Raw genomic sequence first — 19,037 nt, 5'->3', positions numbered from 1 at the left:
TGGAGGAGGAGGGGATGAAGTTTTAACCAGCTCTGCTTGATTATCAAGCTGACATTTACTTCTGGATGGCTCACTCATTCAGACCATGGCAGCCCCCTCTTGCTCATAGAATTAACTTTCCAGGTTTTGTTCTCCCTCTCAAATCTCTGCACAATCCCACCATGGCCTATAACTTGTCTCCTTTTGCATTAGTCTCCCTCACACCTTCTCCTCTCCAGGGTTTTGAGACTGATGTCATTGGTATTCATTTCCTTCTCCATGCTCACCTCTGTGCCTTTTTCCACACTCCCCCGTGCATGGAGTTACCACTTTCTTGTTCTGCCAGCCACTATCCTCTCATTATTCAAATCCCCATAATAGCCCACTTCTTCCGAGATGCCTGTAAAACGTGTACTTATAACTACTGGGTAAAAGCAAGACCTAAATATTTCCCCTCTAGTTTCCCAGTGCATTCTATTTCCTCTACTTTTCTCTTCTTCTTGGGGCACACACTGTCCTTAGTTTTGCATCTTCTACAGAGCCAAGCACACTGTTGGCACTGGCCTGCATGGGATGACTATTAGTTCATATGTATAGTAACTCTCAAAGGGCTTGCACATGCATTGACAGAGCAATATAATTTTGGGGGGGCAGGAAAGGTTCTATCACCAGCTGAAAAAAATATTTAGGGTTTTTTAAAAAATTTCTACTTTCTTCCATGTCTACAGAGGATCAACTTAGTAACTACCAATCACAGGAACCATTTCCTTGCTTCCAAAGTGTCATCTCAACTCTAGGGGCTGGCCTGATCCTGTGTACAGATACAGCTCCTGGATCCACCCTGCAAGATTTGCAAGAAGCTCGGGTCTGCAAAGGTGCATTCTACCCAGACTCCTCCTTTGGGATCTCCCATTTCCCTTTGTTTCAATGACCCTTCCTTGCAGTGGCTCCCTTTGACGTACAGCATTGCCATCCCACAGGAGGGCCACAAACAGTAACATAAGGTGTTCACCCTTCCCCACCCCCGTGGTGCACTGTGCCAGTCCCCTAGTTCATCTTACCCTTGATAGAGGAAGGCACAGAGCCCCCGCAGGCATAGTCCTCTGGCTTTATGACAAACACAACAAAGAACTGCTCGCCTGGGAAGTCCTTCTTCTGCACAGAAACAAACAAGAGAGAACCTTGTGAAAAGTGAGGGAGGACAGAGTAGAGGAGGAGTCTCCTCTCCCATGCCAGTTAAAGGACTCAATATAGTTAAATGCCTGGTCTAAATTAGAAAAGTTGCACTGATCTAACTACATCAATTTAAAAAAAAAAAAAAGTGATCTACTTACACTAGTCAGTGGTTTACAACTTTTTTTCATTTGCGGGCCCCAAAAATTTGGAATGAAGGTGCAGATCCCTTTGGAAAGCTTAGACATAGTCTGCCGATCTCTAAGGATCCACAGACCACAGGTTGAAAACCACTGCACTAGAGCAAACCCCTAATAAAGACACACCCTGGTTTGAGCCTCACGTGTGTGTAAAACTTCACTTAAATCAGTTTCACTTCAGTGAAGCTCAAACCAGGATAAGTGTGCCTATATTAGGGGTTTGCACTAGTGTAAGTTGATCCATTTTAAATCAATTTAGAACATCGGTGTAACCTTTTGAATATAGATCTTGCCATACACTTAGCACTTTACATTTTCAAAGTCCTGTTCTAGCACCCATTAGGAGAAGCAGAGCCAAGATTAAAACACAAGAGTCCTGGTTTCCAGACCTGTGCTCAGCTCAGTCCACATTGCCTCTCTAAGCAACTGTTCAACCAATCACAAGCAATAACATGCCACAAAGGGTACAACTATACATACCAGGTATGTTCACCTGGAGTATGAGAGTTACACTGGACTAAGGCCTGGTCTACACTACAGAGTTAGGTTGACGCAAGGCCATTTACGTCACCTTAGTTATATCAGTGTACACACAACAGCCTTGTTCCCGCAAATGTAAGTGCCCTACTACACTGACATAACTCCACTTCCCTGAGGGCTTATGTTGATGTACTTAGGGCAACACCGTGTCTGCATAGAGACTGCTGGTTACTTAGATTGGCTGTCATTCCTTCCAGCTCCATGCAGTTCCCTGCCCGGAGCCTGGCTGCCCCCCCCAGTTCTCCACTGAGAGCCCAGGATGGGGCAGCCGGACTCCTGGCAGGGAGCAGGGCATCAGAAGGGCCAGCCCAGCCAGCTTCCCAGCAATGAGCCGAGAGAGGATCCCAGGTACTCAGCTCCCCGCACAGCCCTTCTTAAGTTGGTGGAAGCATTCCTGGTGAGAACGTGCACCACTGACAGAAGAAAGGTAGTGTGGACATGACCCACCACAGTAATTAATGCAGTGGCTGTAAGTGGACCTAATATAGGTCAACTTAAGGTTGTAGTGTGCAGTTACACCAGGATACTGGCACACCTCCTGTGAGTTATAAAGCAGGCAGTTGAATTGGTGAGTCAGATGGGAGTGCACAGGAACACTAGAATGAGAAGTATGTTGTAAACCAGAGAGCTGGTTAGCATTCCTTTAAGCCTTCAGGGCAAGATTTTTCAACACTGGGGGCCTAAAGTTAGACTGCTAGGTCTATATTAAGGCATGTAAATCAATGGCCTGACTTTCAAGAGTACTGAGCACTTGCAGACCAGTTTATTTTACTGGGAGCTGCAGGTGCTCTCCACTCTTGAAAGCCAGGCCACTGATTTAAATGCCTAAATACCAAACCTAGCAGCCTGTGATGGCTGATCATCAGGAAGGAGCTAATGAGAGCCTGTGGGCTCAGTCAGCCCCACCCCGTTGCACATGTGCAAAGAGTCAAGCCTGGAGAGAAAAGAGGAAAAACACAGCTCAACGGTGGCCAACTGGGAGAGAGACTGGGCCTCTTGAGCGAGCCCTGTGAAAGAAAGCCTGGCTGGGGCCAGAGCCTAACCAGATTACATTGACTCAAAAGGCCAGACGGGACCATTGTGATACTGACTGCCTTGAAGTTGCCTGGAAAGCAGGATCAGCAGGGACAGGGCCTAACTAGAGATTCTGAAGGAGCAGAGCCTCTTTGGGACAGATAGGCCTCGTACAGTAGCTTTGTTGTTTCTCATAACTAGTCTGGATCCCCTTTGTTTTGGGACCAGCAGAAGAGCCAGCTGGGGAAAAGACTGTAAAGTATACTTGCCAACTTTCCGATTGCAGAAAACTGAACACGCCTGCCCCACCCCTTCTCCAACACCACGCCCCGCTCTCTCCATCTCCCCTCCCTCTGCCGCTCACTCTCCCCCACTCTCACTCATTTTCCCCAGGCTGAGTGAGGGTACTGGGGTGGAGCCAGAAATTAGGGGTTCAGAGTGTGGGAATGGGCTCTGGGCTGAGGAATAAGGTGTGGGAGGCTCTGAGCTGTGGTTATGGGCTCTAGAGTGGGGCCAGAAATGAGAAGTTCAGGGAGTGGGGGGGCTCTGGCAGGGGTGTGGGGGGATGAGAGCTCCAGCTGGGGGTGTGGGCTCTGGTTTGGGGCTGAGAGCTTCAGAGTGCAGGAGGGGGTGTGGGCTCTGGAAGGGAGTTTGGGTGTGTGAGGAGGCTCAGGGCTGGGACAGAGGGTTGGGGTGTGGGAGGGGATATGGGGTGCAGGCTCTGGGAGGGGGCTCAGGGCTAAAGCAGAGGGTAGGGATGCGGGAAGGGGTGCAGATTCTGGGAGGGAGTTAGGGTGTGGCAGGGGGTTGGGGTGCAGGAGAGGACTCGGGGTGTGGGCTCTGGGCGGCAGTTACTTTAGGCAGTTCCCAAAAGTGGCTGGCATTTCTCTCCAACTCCTAGGTGGAGGGGCAGCCAGGAAGCTCTGCGTGCTGCCCCCATTCACAGGCACTCCCTCCACAGCACTCATTGGCAGCAGCTCCTGGCCAATGAGAGCTGCGGAGCCGGTACTCAGGGCGGGGGCACTGCATGGCACCCCCATAGCCACACCTCCACCTAGGAGCCAGAGGGAAATGCCAACTGCTTCCATGTGGAACCATGGCAGGCAGGGAGCCTGCCTTAGCCCTACTGCGCTGCTGACCGGACTTTAAATGCCCAGTCAGCAGTGCTGATCAGAGCCTCCAGGCTCCATTTTTGACTGGGCGTTCTGGTTGAAAACCGGATGCCTGACAATTCTACTGTGAGGAAGGCCTAGATGCCAGTCACAGTAGGAAGCAGCCCAGGGATACAGCAGAGGGTCTGAACAAACAGATCTCTTCTGCTTCATACAGGGTCCCTGGGCTGAAGCTCAATGCAGAGGGCAGATCTGGGTTTCCCAACCTGCCCACCTAGGGTGAGGTATGAAGACCCTGGAGACAGTGGCTGGCAGGCTCAAAAGCCTGAAGTTAGGCCACATACCAGAAATTCAGCCCTTCTGCTGAGATTACCCATAAAGATAGATCCCCTTTTTTGCAAAGCAGCATGTGATTGGCTCAAGCACACAAAGTGTATTCTAGGAGTCACTCATTTCTTAGAGAAATAAGAAGGAAATCTAGAACTTGGGAGATTTCCTTGTTCCTAAACCAGCTTTCCCACTGACCTGCTGTGTGGCTTGAGGCAAGTCACCATCTCTCTCTGAAACTGGCTCTCCATTTATATTAAGATGTGGGCCATGCTATCCAAAAGCACAAGAACCCCTGATCTTGAGCACCAGTATCCCACAGATGAAATGATTAAGCAGAGAGGAGGCACACACGAGTCACTGGAAATTAGCACTGACAAAATCAACATCTCACCTGTACAGTGATGGCAGCTTGCTTTGTCATGGACTGGTAAACACCATTAAACTCCACATTGTGGTCCAGATCATACACAGGACACTAAAACAGGCAGAAGTAATAAAAAAAAATTGAAAAAATCCAACTGCATTTTCTGAGCCAGGAGGAGCACAAACTGGCTTTCCCCAATAGGCCTGATGTGGAAAAAAACTCCCCTAAACCTAATAAAAATAAACTCCTTTGCGCCTTCAAGTTGGCTTTGTTATCTTCCCCTCACCTCCCCACCAGGGCTTCATGAAGAGCACTGGAGGAGACCTGCCTGGAGTCCCACAGGCAGCAACCTCAGCGGCATTCAGGGGCTAGCGAAGCTGTGCTGAGAATACCAGCCATGGCCAGGGCTCAACTGGTCTCTCTCAGCAAGGACCCAGCTTCAGACAACCAGGTCATTTACTCTGAATCTCTCAGTTGAAGGCCCCGATAAAGCAGAGGGGAGAAGACATTTGTTATAGCGATCTAAGCTGCTCTACTATGAGTCTAGGCCTGATCCTCATTTTCCTGTTATCCCCAACCTCCTCACGACAGACCCCTGGCTCCATGTTTCCCCTTTCTGTACCTGCCATGTGGAGTGACAGTCACACATTTGCCCGCATTGTCACCATCTCAGTCATGTCATTTGAAAGGCCACTCATGAGCAGGGCTGCAAGCCAGGATTGTTGTTTCCACTTCATTGCCTCCTCCCAGCTATTGGAGGCTGCTCTCAGGGTTTCAAGGCTGTTTCCTTCACCTCTCCCTCCCCTATTCACTGCTCCCTCACTCTGAGTGTGCCTCTCCATCCTGCATAGCAGGGCAGGAAGGGAGAAGAAATAGGTGGCCAGTACTGCTGCTTCCTGCTCTGAGCAACAGCAAATTCCACCTGCAGGAGGCAGTCATGGCGTAATGGGAGAGGACCAGAGGGTATGAACTAGAATTCAGGAAAAAGATTGAGTGGGGAGATTGGGCCAGAGGAAAAAGAGGAGGAGAAAGGGTCAGGTAATAGAGAGAGAGAGGGGGTACAGTGACCAAAGAAAGTTGGGAGAGGAGCAGGACAGCGAGAGAGAATGGGGGGGAAGAAGACACTGAAAGGGACAAATAGGGGTGTCCTGTGACTTATTCACAAGCCTGGGAGCCAGAATTTCTGCTGTTCCCTTCCAGTTCTGCCACCATCCACTGCGGGACTATAAAAAGGTCATGTCATCTCTCTGTGCCTCCATTTACCCATCTGTAAAATGAAGAGAGAATGGTACTGTCCTACCTTCCAAGTAAGGAAAAGCACCTTCAGATCTTGGGATGGGAGCGTAATCATTAACTTGGTCACTACCCTACTAACACTGGTAAAAATATCACCTGAGGAGCTACTTAGAACTCAGCAGCTTCCCATTCATTCCACAGGCCCTTCGCCTCCCTTCAAGCTCCTCCTGTATTGTTACTCTGCAGTACAGGCCCCTGAGGCTTCATATCTTTACTGGTTGAAATACATCACACATGGTGATAGAGGTAGGATACCAATGCCCAGAGCCTACACTCTAGATTATCTGCCATTGCAGGCTCTCTAGACTTACCACAATATCCTGGACGGAGACAACAGAACAGGGATAGACTGTTTCAGATACCACCTTGATGACTATGGAATCCACATCTGGAGGGAACTTGTACAGAAAATACTGCAGAAAAAACAGGATCAGTGCTTCCATTTGTGCATTACAGTTCAGGAGTCCCTCTGCCACTGGCTCCATAACATTCCCAAAAGAACAGAACAGCCCCCTGTATCTAGGCTGAGAAGTCAGGCATGGAAAGCTTCCGCAGTCCAACTAGTCACTTGGAGTTCAAGTGTTTTGAAAGGCCTTTGTATTCCTCTCAATGGCTGGCCAAAGATACAGACTGCACCAGCCCCTCTATGCACAAAGTTTAACCCCAGATACCTCCATAGCACCAGAGTTTCAGTAGTTTCAGTTTCAACTCCTGCTCATCATAATACGCCAACATAATACAATAATGTTTTTAAAAAGGTGGGATTTTATAGGAAAGTATTTTCAATGGCAACAATTGCCTCCAGCAGTTTCTATACGATTTAGAACGCCATTACATAGGCAGGGGAGGGGCGGAAGCCTGTAGGCTATAATTGTGATTGCCTAACATTTTCCTCTGTTTCTGACTTAGCCACACACACACACACACACACACACACACACACACAAGTCAGTGATTGCTACTTTCCTCCAGCTGATGTTATAAGTTTCAGGGAGATTGGGTTGGCCATTTCTGAGAATGATGTTAGGATAGCTTTGCCAATGCTAACAATTTTTTCCTAATTTCTTTGAAGAACTGTAGTGCCTCCATGCTTTGGAGCTGGGATTCGAAATTTGGCTAAGGGATAGCCCTGGAGTCACAGAAGTATCTTTTTCTATCCCCATGAAAAGTCATCCAGATTTGGCCAGAGGATAAGCCTGTGAAAACTGCCAGTTGCACAGGCTAAGTGCAAGGTGTTAGAGACTGGGAACTAAAAGCTCCAAACATTCCAGCCGCACTGAGCACGTTTCCAGCTTTGCATTGCTCCTTGCACGACTCCAGGCAGTACTTTTGGCTGTGGTTTTAGTCATGCTGGCCTGTGATCCAGCAGACTATAAATTCTAATCTCAGCTCTTCCATGGATTTGTGTTAAGAATGAAGTTCATTTCACAGCCCTTATATATGAGCAAGCCTGCATACTTCTATCTTTGGAGACAGGCAAGAATCATTTCCCTCACAAAGCAGTTTTCCTGCTTCCAATTTTGAGCACAAAGCAGAACTGAACCAGAATTTTTCCAAGTTTTCCAGTTTCTGTTTCTGTATCCATTTTACAGACAAGGAGGGCTTACTGTGAAATGAAAATCTGTCTGTGTTACAGCTGTAAATCCTAGCAAACACCACTTGGAAAAAATCAGCTGAACCTGTTCCTTCAGATCTATGCAGAGTCCCTTCATTCTGGCCAAAAACTATAAGAATCTGCAGCTGCCTGCCGACAGAGCCTGAGAACCAGTTACACAGACACCCCACCTTCAGCAGGGGTGGAAAACTTTTTACTCCTCTGAATGTAAAATGGGTGGAACAGCCCCCTAGGTAATTCCCCAAGTACAGAATTAACTTAGGACCAACATAGGAAGTCTCGTAGCACCCTCCTGAGCAGTTCCCAGGCCAGGGCTGTTACAGAGTTCCTGGGCGATGCTCTGGAACTGCTTCCTATGAAGCCAGTTAGGACTTTGGTGAAGTCTCCTCTCTGTGAGCAGACTGTTTTTAGGGCAAAAAGCTCATACAGCTTCCACCTTACTGGGTCTGATCTCGGAGCATTTAGCATCCTTTGCCCCTTTGTGCGCTTCCCACAGTGAGTCCACCCAGGTAGGGTCCTGGGGAAGCCAGAGGATCCAGCACCCCAACTTCGTAATCAGACATGACTCTTAGCCAGCCAATAAAACAGAGGTTTATCAGATGACAGGAACACGGTCTAAAACAGAGCTTGTAGGTACAGAGAACAGGACCCCTCAGCTGGGTTCATTTTGGGGGGCAGTGAGCCAGACAACCACGTCTGCACTTCATTTCTTGTCCCCAGACAGCTTCCAACGACTTACTCTTCAGCCCCTCCTCCTCTGGACTTGGTCCCTTACCCGGGCCAGGAGGTCACCTGATTTCTTTGTTCTCCAACCTCTTTAGCTCTCACCTTGCAGGGGGAAAGGGCCCAGGCCATCAGTTGCCAGGAGACAGAGTGTCGGCCATTTATGTACACTGGCCCTTTGCTCTGCAACAAGTACACCCCCTTATCCCACCAGCTAGAGGCTTAAGAAATGCATTGGGGAAACTGAGGCACCCCTACAGTATTCAGAAGAAACATTAAGAACAGTCCCACTTCATCGCAAGGGCATGCTGGGGTGATTGAGAATGGATCAAGGGAGTAACTGGAGTGTTTTGTACTCCAGCTTTCCCAGCTACAGAGTTGCCCATTGGTTGCTATGCAAAGCAGCCAGGCATGCTGTAATTTGCCACTGGGGCCAGACCAGTTCCTGGAGCAGGCCAGAATTAGCAAAGTGCAAAGGGGTCTTTAAGCTTATCTTTGTATCCTCCTTCTGCTTGCACCCCACCTTTGCTGAGCCTCTTCAGAGGGTACAGATCTAATATGAGGTGTCTAGTGCAAGCAAAAAATAAAGGATTTGTTCTAGCTACCTGTGCACCTAAATTTTAGGACCCAATCCTGAGATGTGCAGAGCGTCTGCAACTCTTACTGACTTGATTTGGAGTTGTGGGCTCTCGGCACCTAGCTGTGCTCCCATTTGTGCATTCAGCTTATCCTCCCCGGTTTAGCTAATTCAGAGTGAGCAAAAAGCAAACCACTAAACAAAGGACTTAAAACACAACATTAAAAAATAAGAGTAGATAGAATCACCCACTATCAGTGTCCATGTCAATTCAGTTCTGACTGCGTTAAAATGGGTCACTTTTTATTGAGCAATTATCTATAAGAGCTTTCAAAATTTTCAGGAGGAAACCTGTCTTGCAGTTCCCACTGTTCCTTTTGTAGTTGCTCACCTCCTGGTTGACTGCTGCTGCATTTGATCTAAGTAAACACCTTTTAACAGCTCTTTTCCTCTGGTTGTATGAATGAGCAATGGACTTTACAACCAAGAAAAAAATAGTGAAAACAATTAAAGGGAAACCATTTTAATGGGAATGTAACTGAAGTGTTTCTGAACATCAGATATGAAACTTATTTGCTCTAGTTGCCCTGTAATTTCTCATAGAGATTAGTAATGGCTCATCACACCCACACCACTCAGACACTCAGTTAAGAGCATAAGAGCGGCTATATGGGGTCAGACCAAAGGTCCATCCAGCCCAGTATCCTGTCTACTGACAGTGGCCAATGCCAGGTGCCCCAGAGGAAGTGAACCTAACAGGTAATGATCAAGCGATCTCTCTCTTGCCATCCATCTCCAGCCTCTGACAAACAGAGGCTAGGGACACCATTCCTTACCCATCCTGGCTAACAGCCAGTAATGGACATAACCTCCATGAATTTATCCAGTTCTCTTTTAAACCCTGTTATAGTCCTAGCCTTGTTCTTTGAAAGAATTAAAACAGTAAACTTTTCCTTATCTGCACACCTTACTTGCATAATAAAACACCTCTCTCACTTGCAATTTTATTAAAATTCTTTCTCAGCACTTGGGAAATGGGCAGGAATTGAGCACTAAGGTCACTGAGCACTTTTTGTTATAGTATTCTATCTGCTACCCAAGATCCATAAACCTGGAAATCCTGGACGCCCCATCATCTCAGGCATTGGCACCCTGACAGCAGGATTGTCTGGCTATGTAGACTCCCTCCTCAGGCCCTTCGTTACCAGCACTCCCAGCTATCTTCGAGACACCACTGACTTCCTGAGGAAACTACAGTCCATTGGTGATCTTCCTAAAAACACCATCCTAGCCACTATGGATGTAGAAGCCCTCTACACCAACATTCCACACAAAGATGGACTACAAGCCGTCAGGAACAGTATCCCCGATACTGTCACGGCTAACCTGGTGGCTGAACTTTGTGACTTTGTCCTGACCCATAACTATTTCACATTTGGTGACAATGTATACCTTCAAATCAGCGGCACTGCGATGGGTACCCGCATGGCCCCATAGTATGCCAACAATTTTATGGCTGACTTAGAACAACGCTTCCTCGGCTCTCGTCCCCTAATGCCCCTACTCTACTTGCGCTACATTGATGACATCTTCATCATCTGGACCCATGGAAAAGAAGCCCTTGAGAAATTCCACCATGATTTCAACAATTTCCATCCCACCATCAACCTCAGCCTGGACCAGTCCACACAAGAGATCCACTTCCTGGACACTACGGTGCTAATAAGCGATGGTCACATAAACACCACCCTATATCGGAAACCTACTGACCGCTATTCCTACCTACATGCCTCTAGCTTTCATCCAGATCATACCACTCGATCCATTGTCTACAGCCAAGCGCTACGATATAACCGCATTTGCTCCAACCCCTCAGACAGAGACAAACACCTACAAGATCTCTATCATGCATTCCTACAACTACAATACCCACCTGCTGAAGTGAAGAAACAGATTGACAGAGCCAGAAGAGTACCCAGAAGTCACCTACTACAGGACAGGCCCAACAAAGAAAACAACAGAACGCCACTAGCCATCACCTTCAGCCCCCAACTAAAACCTCTCCAACGCATCATCAAGGATCTACAACCTATCCTGAAGGACGACCCATCACTCTCACAGATCTTGGGAGACAGGCCAGTCCTTGCTTACAGACAGCCCCCCAATCTGAAGCAAATACTCACCAGCAACCACACACCCAGGAACCTATCCTTGCAACAAAGCCCGTTGCCAACTCTGTCCACATATCTATTCAGGGGATACCATCATAGGGCCTAATCACATCAGCCACACTATCAGAGGCTCGTTCACCTGCGCATCTACCAATGTGATATATGCCATCATGTGCCAGCAATGCCCCTCTGCCATGTACATTGGCCAAATTGGACAGTCTCTACGTAAAAGAATGAATGGACACAAATCAGACGTCAAGAATTATAACATTCAAAAACCAGTTGGAGAACACTTCAATCTCTCTGGTCACTCGATCACAGACCTAAGAGTGGCTATACTTCAACAAAAAAGCTTCAAAAACAGACTCCAACGAGAGGCTGCTGAATTGGAATTAATTTGCAAACTGGATACAATTAACTTAGGCTTGAATAGAGACTGGGAATGGATGAGTCATTACACAAAGTAAAACTATTTCCCCATGGTATTTCTCCCTCCCACCCCACCCCCCACTGTTCCTCTGATATTCTTGTTAACTGCTGGAATTAGCCTACCTGCTTGTCACCATGAAAGGTTTTCCTCCTTTTCCCCCCCCTGCTGTTGGTGATGGCTTATCTTAAGTGATCACTCTCCTTACAGTGTGTATGATAAACCCATTGTTTCATGTTCTCTGTGTGTGTGTGTGTATATAAATCTCTCCTCTGCTTTTTCCACCAAATGCATCCGATGAAGTGAGCTGTAGCTCACGAAAGCTTATGCTCTAATAAATTTGTTAGTCTCTAAGGTGCCACGGGTACTCCTTTTCTTTTTGCGAATACAGACTAACACGGCTGCTACTCTGAAACCTTTTGTTATAGTTGTATTTCCTTTTCTTGTTTGGGGTTATTCTTGCATTGCTCTAGATTGTAAAAAGAGTCTAGATCAATTCATTCAATACTTACTTGATTTGATTTATAAAAATGGTGGTGTGCCAATTAAAAGGCACCCATCCTGTGTTGTATAAGAACATAAGAGCGGTCATACTGGGTCAGACCAATGGTGCATCTAGCCCAGTAACCTGTTTTCTGATCAGAGCCATCCCTAGGGGATGGCGAATCGGGGTGACCACTCCAGGCCCCACGGGCTAGCATGATTGTCCAGCACTAGGTGGCAGGTGAACCTGTGTGTGTGGGGGGGGGGGGAGGGACAAACCTGTCTGTTTTGGGAGGCATTGCCTCTTCCAGGCTCCCCTACCTGCCCCCAGCAAGGTTGGTCTCGGAAGTGACATCACTTCTGCCCTGGGCCCCACACACCCTAGGGATGGCCCTGCTTCTAACAATGGCCAATACCAGATGCTTCAGAGGGAATGAACAGAACAGGGCAATTGTCCAGTGATCCATCCCTTGTCGTCCAGTCCCAGTATCTGGCAGTCAAAGGTTTAGGGACACCCAGAGCATGGTTTTATCCCTGACCATCTTGTCGAATAGTCTTTGATGGATCACCTATCCTCCATAAAAACATCTAATTCTTTTTTAAATCCAGGTTTGGCCTTCTCAACATCTTCTGGCATCGAGTTCCACAGGTTGACTGTGCAATGTGTGAAGAAATACTTCTTTATGTTTGTTTTAAACCTGCTGCCTATTAATTTCATCAGGTGCCCCCTAGTTCCCGTGTTATGTGAAGGGGTAAACAACACTTCCTTCTTCACTTTCTCCACAGGATTCATGATTTTATACATCTCTATCATATCCCCCCAGTTAGCTTTTTTTAAAAACTGGGATTGCTCATCTTAGAATAAAGACTTCTTCATATAGAAGCTGCTCCATACCCTTATTCATTTTTGTTGCCTTTCTCTGTATCTTTTCCATTTCTAATATATCTTTTTTGAGCTGGGGTGAACAGAACTGCATGCAGTATTCAAGGTGAGGGCATACCATGGATTTATATAGTGCTGTATAATATTTTCTGTCTTATTATCTCTCTTTCTTAACAGCTCCTAACATTGTTCGCTTTTTTGACTACCGATGCATATTGAGCAGATGTTTTTGGAGAAGTATTCACAATGACTCCAAGATTTTTCTTGAGTGGTAACAGCTAATTTAGACAGTATCATTTTGTATGTATAGCTGGAATGATGTTTAAATACTTTGCATTTATCAACATTGAATTTCATCTGCCATTTGTTGCCCAGTCACCCAATTTTGTGAGATCCCTTTGTAAAACTTTGCAATCTACTTTGAACTATCTTGATTAATTTTGTATTGCCTCCAAACTTTGCCACCTCACTACTTGCCCCTTTTCCAGATAATCTATGAATATGTTGAACAGCTCTGGTCCCAGTACAGATCCTTGAGGAACTCCACTATTTACCTCTCTCCACTGTGAAGACTGACCATTTATTCCTACCCTTTGTTTCCTATCTTTTAACCAGTTACAGATCCATGAGAAGGATTTTACTCTTATCCCATGACTGCCTACTTTGCTTAAGAGCCTTTGATGAGGCACCTTGTCAAAGGCTTTCTGAAAGTTCAGATACACTATATACACTGGTTTCAGAGTAGCAGCCGTGTTAGTCTGTATCCGCAAAGAGAACAGGAGTACTTGTGGCACCTGAGAGACTAACACATTTTTGTTAGTCTCTCAGGTGCCACAAGTACTCCTGTTATATCCACTAGATCTCTCTTGGCCACACGTTTGTTGGCCCCCTCAAAGAATTTGAATAGATTGGTAAGGCATGATTTCCCTTTACAAAAACTGTGTTGACTCTTCCCCAACAAATCGTGTTCACATAGGAGTCTGATAATTCTGTTCTTTACTATAGTTTCAACCAGTTTGCTTGGTACTGGAGTTAGACTTATGGCCTATAATTGCCATATTTGCCTCTGGATCCTTTTTTAAAAAATCAGGATCACATTAGCTATCTGCGAATCATCTGGTACAGAAGCGGATTTAAGCAATAGGGTACAGACCACAGTTAGTAATTCTAAAATTACATATCAGAGTTCCTTCAGAACTCTGGGGTGAACCCCAACTTGTCCTGGTGACTTATTACTGTTTAAATTGATCAATGTGTTCCAAAACCTATTCTACTGACACTTCAATCTGGGACAATTCCTCAGATTTGTCAACTAAAAATAATGGCTCCTCTCCAATAAAGACCGATGCAAAGAATTCATTTAGCTTCTCCACTATGGCTTTGTCTTCTTTGAGTCCTTCTTTAGCATCTTGATTGTCCAATGGCCCCACTGATTGTTTGGCAGGCTTCCTGCTTCCGATATACTCAAACTTTTTTGCTGTTAATTTTTATGTCTTTTGCTAGTTGCTCTTTAAATTCTTTTTTGGCCTGCCTCATTATACTTTTACACTTGACTTGCCAGAGTTTATGCATCTTTCTATTTTTCTCAGTAGCATTTGACTTCCAATGGTTAAAGGATGCATTTTTGCCCCCAACTGCCTCTTTTACTCTGTTTAGCCATGGTGGCATATTTGGGGGTGTCCTCTTGTTTTATTTTTTTTAGTTGGAGTATACATAGAGTGTAAGCCTATATTAGGGTGTTTTTTTAAAATGGTGTTCTGGGCACCCTGACCCTAAAGTTAAATTAACAACCTCGTATGTTATCCACTGTGACAAACGGACTGCAGTTCCATCAAAGATGGCTCAGGGCCTGATCCTAAGCCCTCTAAATTCAATGAAAAGATTCCTATTGACTTTAATGGGCTTTGTACAAGTGCCTAAGAAACTAACAGCACCATCTCCATGTTCCTAATGGTAAATAAAAATTATATGAAAGTGTCCATAGAATAATACAAGAAGCCTGATGGCAAAAAATGGGTCAATGTGGATTCCTGGAAAGAGAAGAATACTTTGACTTAATAGGCGCTACTAAACATGGCAGAAAGGTAAGAAGAGGGGAATACTATAATGCCTGGCTATAAATAATAGAAAAAGGACAGACGAGGCCTGAGAGGCAGGGACACATCACTGTATCTAAAAAAAAAAAATCCATAGTACATAATGAGACAGTTTCTGAGTAGAAAGAACCATATAATAGTGTCTGCCAGGATACAAACCTAAGTCATCTAAATGCAGATGTACCAGTAAGGCTATAATAGGAGCCTGCTGGTTAGGAAGAGGGTATTTGACACAGTCTTGACTGTGATGAGTGAACAGATTCCAGGATGCTTCAGTTTGAAAAAAACAGTTATCTGCAGCCAGCGGACTGATTTTCCACTCCAGGGATCTGTTGGCAAGCATCTGCAGATTGGATCTTAGATTAATTGGCACTACTTTCAGGGGGTGGACTTCACCACTCATCTTCAGAGAGAAACCCTCTGAATCCCCACATCCATAGAGGTGGCTGGTTTTCATGGATAAAGAGAGCTTCTACAATGATCCTCAGTACTGTGAATTAGAAAAATCTGCTTGTGCTGGCATAGGCAGCAATGGAAAACCCCAAATGGCAGCTGGCCTGGATGTTCCAGATGTCAGAGGGCTGGATTGAACCAAGAGTCTGTACCTATCAGTGAGTCATGATTTCATCAATCAGAACGTCGCCTTCCTGCTGCAGCTGAGGTAATAGTGCTTAAAGTGTTCTGGGTCGCAGCTCTGGGAAATAAGTTTTCTAAATAGTGAGCCGGACTGCTGGGGAGGGAGGAGGGGAGAGGCACATTTTTAGTACTATGGGGGGGGCACAGAACCCTTTGTTTAGTTGCTTTCCCTGGGGAAGAGCAGCGAATCAGGGCTGTTGCAGGAAGCAGGCAGAGCTCTCCCCCGTCCCCTCACAAACCAACATCATTCCACACAGGAGGGAGAAAAGAGCAGGCTCCACTCCTTGTGAGCAATGGGGACAGGATGGTTCCCCTGCTCCTCCCTCTTCCTCCTGGTAACACTCAGCTTGGGAAGTGGAAGAGGGGATCCTGCTGCAGCTTACCCTCCTCTCCCAGGCCTGGCAGGGGAGAAAGAACCCCAGGAGCTGCAGGCGGAGCAGAGACAATGGTGGGGAGGAGCAAAATTGATTGCTAGGCAGGGCTATGGGCACACAGACACCCCTCTCCTCACCACCACTTTTTTTCAGACCACTTAAGCGCTGGTAGCGGTTTGAAGTCTGATGCATCCTTTGCTGCTTTGTCTGCACTAGAGAACTGCATCTCAGCAAACTGTAGTAGAGTGACTGAACCAATGCAAGTTGCAACAGTGAAGAAGTCCATACTGGGCACTCTGTTCCAGTAGCACACAGTGCCGTGAATCCACACCCAGTGCAGGTTGCCGGGCCTGTGGAGTGTTGCATTCATCCCAAAGCAACGTATGATATCTGTTTGCACCAGTTCACATTTCTGGTTTCTTCAATTGCTTGAGCTGAATGTCTTGTGTGAGGGTCGGCACCTGCTCCAGGAGGGGCAGAGATTATGCAGTGCTACCCCTTCACTCTACCCTACAGATGCCATAGCAATGGACTAGGTTGCATCCTGAGAGGGAAGTGGGTTTGATCCTATAGCTCTTTGCCACCTCGAACTGCTAGGATCACACTGGAACCCATTTGTGTGTGAAAAGACACATGCAGCTGATGTCACTTAGGGCTCCTGCTTACCTGAGGCTGAGAAGGGCTGGCAGTGAAGTTAAAGGCTTTATCTGTCCTAAAAAAGAAAGAAATAAGTAGGGTGAAGACTTTCTAAAGCTCACAGCATAAATGCTCAAACACACACACAGCATCTTCAGAGAACTGCTCTTCAAAGCTGCATTCATGAAGCACAGGGAGACATTAAGGCTGTGAGCTAAGTGTTAGTGAGGGACTTGCACTTCTATGTTTGTAGGAACGGCTCTTTTCAAACTAGTCCTATTTGCTTTAAGCACTGGGGGGGAGAGAGAGAGAGAGAGAGAGAGAGAGTGAGTCAGGCCCTTCATGCTGGGACAGGGTAGTAGCATGGAGCTGATCTGGAACTGGAATTTCTGTTCCAAGGGAAAGTCCAATATTAAAAAAAAAAATCCAAATTATAATAAAAAGCTGAAATTTCACAAAGTTCCTGCCAAATGAACGATTCAATTAAAAAAATATATATTTTTTCATACTTTATTTTGAATTATTTATTTATTATATTATGATTTATAAAATACATTTAGAAACAGGCAGTTTGAAATGGAAAAATCAAAGTGTTCCATTCCAATAAGGTTAACTCTTATTAACATGCTTTGATTCAATTTTTTTCCCAAAACTAAAGGTTGTTGAAAACACATTCCTGCTGAGTATTTCAAACGTGACGAATTGCTTTTTCCATTGGACAATGCCAATGCCAAAAAACATTTCAACCAGCTCTAGTGGTGCTGGAGAAAGTGATCAGCAGGATGGGGAGTGGAGGGGATCTCAATGCTGCTTGATCAGGAGATGCTGCTGCATAGCTATGATGTTGGTCCTCCCTAGTTACAGAATAAGGCCTCAGAGGAGTTTGCTGCACTAACTGCCTCATAGAAGATTAGGGTTGGAAGGGACCTCAGGAGAGGCAACTAGTCCAACCCCCTGCTCAAAGCAGGACCAACACCAACTACATCATCCCAACCAGGTCTTTGTCAAGCTTGGCCTTAAAAACCTCTAAGGATGGAGATTCCACCACCTCCCTAGGTAACCCATTCCAGTGCTTCACCACCCTCCAAGAGAAATAGTGTTTCCCAATATCTAACTTACACCTCCCCCACTACAACTTGAGACCACTGCTTCTTGTCATCTGTCTTCTTTCTGACATCTTCTTCTGTCATCTGCCACCACTGAGAACAGCCTAGCTCCATCCTCTTTGGAACCCCCCTTCAAGCAGTTGAAGGCTGCTATCAAATCCTACCTCACTCTTCTCTTCTGCAGACTAAATAACCCCAGTTCCCTCATATTGGCATGGGGAGGATCGCAGTTAAGAACATGATGTGAGGTGAGGTGATGAGTCATCCCTGAACAAGAGCCTGATTAAGCCACATGCAGTGATGAGTCATTCTATGCTAGGCCCCAGCCAAGCTACAAACCAGGAGCTGGTTTACCTCTTAGAGCAGGTATAGACGCCTCATAGGAGAAGCAGCACCTCTGTCTGCCCAACATAATTTTGTGGCTTGAAGTCTCCCCTTCCTGATAGTGATGATAAACTCCACAGGCCTTAGCCTGCTCTGACGCCAGCCTTGCTCCCAGCCCTGCTCCTGTTTTGTTCCAGACTTACTCTTGACTCAGCTCAGACATCTGGCTCCAGTTCTTGGCTCAGCTGCCACTGCACTGATCACTAGATCTGACTACCACTGTTCCAGCCACTAGGCATGGCCCTCTACATCTTGGTTTCTAACAGTTTGAGCAGCCTGACCTGTCAGGCCAGTGGCCAAGATGGATTGTTTATGCCTGCAGGTGTTCCCAACAGTCAAAATTAAATCTCCAGACATGCCCTCCAGAACCAAGTGGCCAGCTACAATGGGAAAATGCCTTCCTGCACTCACAGATCCCAGTGGTGCCAGGTCCCTCCACACCATTAGCTGTGACAGCCTAAGGTCTAGGTTCTAAGATCCTTCTACCAAAGAGATTTGGTGGGAACCATTATTAGTTTTGGGGGGGGTCTCTCAATCAATGTCACTGCTGTTCCTGTTGCACTCAGATATGTATCCCTAACAGTCCCAGCAGGCTCCTCTCCATTTGGCCTTGCATCCCCCTCCCCCGGCATCAGCCCATCTGACAGCAGTAGTGCTGAAAATAATCCTAGTCTAGATTTTTCCCCACTCTGCAGACATACGCATGCAAGGGCCAAGAAACTGCCACAGCTTGCATACGTGGGATTGGGGACTTCCCCCTAACCCCAGCCTACAGAAGAAAGCTAGTCCACAAACCCCTCAGATCTCAGAGCTCCATGGGGGCACAGGGCCGTCTGCATAGAAGTCCTCTGGCTCTATGCCACTCTCTGCCAGCACAGGTTCATCGGAGCTGCTCTGCCGGGGATTCCCTCATGGAGC

At 46.5% G+C, this 19,037-nt stretch overlaps 1 protein-coding gene across 6 annotated transcripts in view; it reads right to left on the bottom strand.

Annotated features, from left to right (window-relative positions):
• The window catches only part of SIDT1 (SID1 transmembrane family member 1), an 86,364-nt gene that overhangs the window by 34,608 nt on the left and 32,719 nt on the right, over positions 1-19,037 (bottom strand). For 5 of the 6 annotated variants that reach the window (XM_038399243.2, XM_043512881.1, XM_038399206.2 and 2 more), the window contains exons 4-7: positions 16,660-16,705; positions 6,320-6,421; positions 4,740-4,823; positions 1,041-1,134 (exon numbers count right to left, since the gene is read on the bottom strand). In XM_038399243.2, the coding sequence (XP_038255171.1) occupies positions 1,041-1,134; positions 4,740-4,823; positions 6,320-6,421; positions 16,660-16,705 (326 nt within the window). The remainder of the gene's footprint in view (positions 1-1,040; positions 1,135-4,739; positions 4,824-6,319; positions 6,422-16,659; positions 16,706-19,037) is intronic. The other variant, XM_043512897.1, reaches the window with a different exon arrangement.

This window comes from Dermochelys coriacea, chromosome 1 (genome assembly GCF_009764565.3).
Source record: "Dermochelys coriacea isolate rDerCor1 chromosome 1, rDerCor1.pri.v4, whole genome shotgun sequence".
NCBI lineage: Eukaryota > Metazoa > Chordata > Testudines > Dermochelyidae > Dermochelys > Dermochelys coriacea.
The sequence above is the reverse complement of the archived record's forward strand: the minus strand, read 5'-3'. Positions and strand labels throughout refer to the sequence as shown.